Source organism: Arachis ipaensis, chromosome B01 (genome assembly GCF_000816755.2).
Source record: "Arachis ipaensis cultivar K30076 chromosome B01, Araip1.1, whole genome shotgun sequence".
In the NCBI taxonomy this organism is placed as follows: Eukaryota; Viridiplantae; Streptophyta; class Magnoliopsida; order Fabales; family Fabaceae; genus Arachis; species Arachis ipaensis.
Window position 1 is genome coordinate 126,134,663 of NC_029785.2, and position 3,593 is coordinate 126,138,255.

Sequence of the window (3,593 nt, forward strand, 5' to 3'; positions counted from 1 at the left end):
AAGAACTTCCAAAGACAATACATGAACTAAGTTTATGGTACCATGACAGCAACAAATCTGTCAGTTGTAGGCTCTGGTCCAATGTGTGCACCTGAATAAAGATTTTATACAGAATATGCGATCAACAAAGTAATGTAAGCACATCTACAATCATTAGTATGCATGAAGCAATTGATATATCATGGATGCTAGATCATCGACAACTTAACCAACCTGGATAATCACATCTTAGCAAATGTTTGATAAATGTTGTTTTTCCTGTAGAATATTGTCCAAGAAGCATGACCATTGGTCTCGCATCAAAATCACTATTTGTCTGGAAAAGATCAAATTGAAAACATTATGTTTACACCACAAAAAAAAGAAGAAAAGAAAGAAAATAAAAAGAAGAAAGAAAGAAAAGAATTGAAGACATTATCATCATATTTACATAAATGAGATGCGATGTTATAGACCGGACATTTAACAGAATTTAGCATCTTTTAATCATATAGTTGGTGTTCAAGTTGATAAACTTGAGGGTTAAGTAAACTCATAAATTTCTATTAAATTCAAAATGGAAACTGTACTCGCAGATTATAAGATCTTGCATATTATAAAGTACATTTTAAAGAAAAAGTTTTTGGTAACTAAACATAATTAAATAGTATATTTATCTAGTTATATTCAATTTAAAGTTAATCACTCCTTTGAGTGACAGAATGCAACTTTAACTAGAAACTGAATTATAACTATTTTATTTCCAATAACATATTCTAGTATTATTTTCTTTGGTGTCCACATATTCTAGTATTAATTATTAATTATAAAATTTATTTTAACTTATATTCATGTTAAATTTTAAAAATAAAAATATTGATCAATGATGAGTAATATATATTTCCTAGTTCCTTAAGAACAGAAGAATGAAAATACAAATGTCATTAGTCAACTTACTGGAGAAAAAAATTTAAATGAAATCAAATATATCAAAACAAAAATTTTCATTTTTATTGACCTACTAATATGAATTTCGTTCAAGTTATCTATTTTTTATTTTTTATTTTTTATTATTTTCTTGTCTAATGTGGTCACTTTGATAATTTTATGTTAAATCATACAATGTAGAATAAATAATTATAGGAATTTTTCTCTCTTTTTTTTAACCTCCCTAAAAAAAAGGGGATTGTATGAGAACCTTGGAGCTTCAAATCATGTAACATAAATAGGAATAAATTTTGCAAAAGTTGTTTGAGAATTTAGATTAAGTCTTTTAACATCAATTATTTGTAATTGAACTCCTAAATTCCATAGTACAATGAATTTATTCAAATTTATAGGTGCTTGTCAGAATAAGTTTCTATGAAGTTGAATTGCTTTAGTATAGTTGAATTGTAATATCGTAGATTAGGAATTAAGTGTTTGAATATTGGGAAGCTCTCTTGGAGAGGGTCGTACTGTTTAGGCGTTTAGCACTCTAGATCTCAGATATTTAGACTTTCCGACCTATCTTTTAGGAATTGAGAGTCAAATGGAAAGTTCAAGAACCCTGGCTGGTATAAATATCACTTACCAATAATGGAGATACAAAATCATTGAATTGATAAGTGACTTCCAATGGCTTTACCCTCTCGACATATAACCTCTTCAAGCCATCAATTATTGATGTAACTGCATTCAGAGGTAACTAAGAAAAGCAAATTATTGTTACAGATTTGTGGAAACAAACTTAAAAGAAAAAAAACTTCACAAAAGCACATTTATAATTTGTTTTTACATAGTACTCATAAGCCTACAAATATTGCCTTGTATCCAACAACTGACTCGCTGGGGGTAATCAATGTAAAGACTAAGACTGTATGCTTACTGTGAAATAGTATTTATGCAAGTTTATCAAGAGTTAACAAGATGAATGAATCATACTTTCTTTACTGGTGGTTTTGAAACGAATGAAATAGATGGCTGAAGTTGAGTCGCTGCATATATTCAGAACAGTACGAATTCAATTTAATCAATATTTAGTTAAATAGTACACTATCATGAATAATGAAAGAAAGAAATTAGAGTAACTATAATTTCTACCCATAAAAGTTCTGAATGCTAAAAAGGCTATCCATGAATGTATAAAACTAACTTTGTACCTACAAAAGATAGTCTTTGTATGACAAAACTACCCAAACGTTAATTTCATTCATGAGTAAATTTGTTAGCAGTTTGAATTTTCATGGGTAGAAATGTTAGTTTATACAAATTCTATATATCTAACTCTAACCATTTACATCATGTTGGCCACTTATTGTTAAACTCTGTGTTTTCTGGGGGAGAAAATAACAAGAAAAAGCATCAGTAAAAATAATATGATGTATATTACAAAGCAAAAAGTGATGAAAAGCACTACTTACTGCTACTAAAGCATCAATTCCTTCCATGACTGGAGGTTTGATATTTTCAGTGTCAACTGTGAACAATTAAAATGAAATGATGAAGATCAATTGAAAAAAGTAACTGCATTTAACACTAACACAATAAACACACTAGTCAAACGTACTCTGAGTTTTAAGGATATCCGAGTTGAGATCATATCCTGCCTGTGCCAACGCGACAAGCTGATTATTACAGAACACATCCAATTTCAGATTTCAGATCAGAGAAAGAACACAGTCAACAATAACATAAAACAGTTAACAAAGATCACAAATGGCCAACCTGCATTGCCGTAACAAACTCCGCGAAACCTAGAAATCCTTGTCTTTTATTCGCGGCAATATCCCAGACCTTCATGGAGGCAGATAAGGGGATCGGATAACATTAGCAACCACAAGAATATGAAAAGTTCAATTGAAATTCACACTTCAGAATAGCAAACACAAGTAATTTCACCATAACTTATGAAACACAGTTCTTGTAACTTAATTTAATAATTGATAGAATGTACCTGCTTGAGTTGAGGGCGGGATAAGTTGGAGAGAGCAAAGAACTTGGTAGCATCGTTGCCAGTGATACGGCCATCTCCATCTACCATGAAATTAAAGAAATGAATGAACAGGTATGTGAGTGGAAGAGAATGAAGCAGAAATCAAAGGAAGTTTGAAGCAAAACCTGAATCGGCCAAGTTGAACCATTGCTGGTAAATCTGCATCTGCTCTTTCGAACAGGAATCCATCCATTCCGACACCGTCTTCATCGGGTTTCTCTCTCTCTCTCCTCTTGTTTGGGTATTGCGGATCGGAGTTGAATTTACGGGGATTTGATCCACTGTGTTAGAGTGTGGTGAAATCAATTACTATTGCTACTGCTATAATTTTTTAAATAATTTTGAATTTCTTTGACTGGGACCCTCTCCCTCAGCGTCAGCGCCACTGACGTGCGCCGCTTTCAACGGAAAGTTCATGGTTTATCTTTGCTAATGAGTTTACTCAAATGGACTTCCTTCGGAAGTTATGAAGCATAAAGAAATAGGGATTATAATATACTTGCATAAATATTTATCTAACGGTTACAATTAGAAGTGTTTCAAAATTGATATTTAAGAATCGTTTATTAACTTCACGTGAAGTCGACTCCACCTGAGTTTTTATTTATAGTTTTAGAGAAATGCTGCTTGATCTTTAAAT

The 3,593-nt window shown here is 31.4% G+C and overlaps 1 protein-coding gene across 2 annotated transcripts in view; it reads right to left on the reverse strand.

The window, feature by feature from the left end:
* Window positions 1-3,416, reverse strand: part of LOC107636569 (EH domain-containing protein 1) — a 5,348-nt gene extending 1,932 nt beyond the window's left edge. Inside the window, exons 1-10 of one of the 2 annotated variants that reach the window (XM_016340071.2) lie at window positions 3,079-3,416; window positions 2,915-2,994; window positions 2,686-2,754; window positions 2,528-2,585; window positions 2,382-2,437; window positions 2,252-2,294; window positions 1,903-1,955; window positions 1,553-1,666; window positions 214-316; window positions 42-91 (exon numbers count right to left, since the gene is read on the reverse strand). In XM_016340071.2, coding sequence (XP_016195557.1) covers window positions 42-91; window positions 214-316; window positions 1,553-1,666; window positions 1,903-1,955; window positions 2,252-2,294; window positions 2,382-2,437; window positions 2,528-2,585; window positions 2,686-2,754; window positions 2,915-2,994; window positions 3,079-3,163 — 711 coding nt within the window. In that variant the 5' untranslated portion in view covers window positions 3,164-3,416. The remainder of the gene's footprint in view (window positions 1-41; window positions 92-213; window positions 317-1,552; window positions 1,667-1,902; window positions 1,956-2,251; window positions 2,295-2,381; window positions 2,438-2,527; window positions 2,586-2,685; window positions 2,755-2,914; window positions 2,995-3,078) is intronic. The other variant, XM_021103831.1, reaches the window with a different exon arrangement.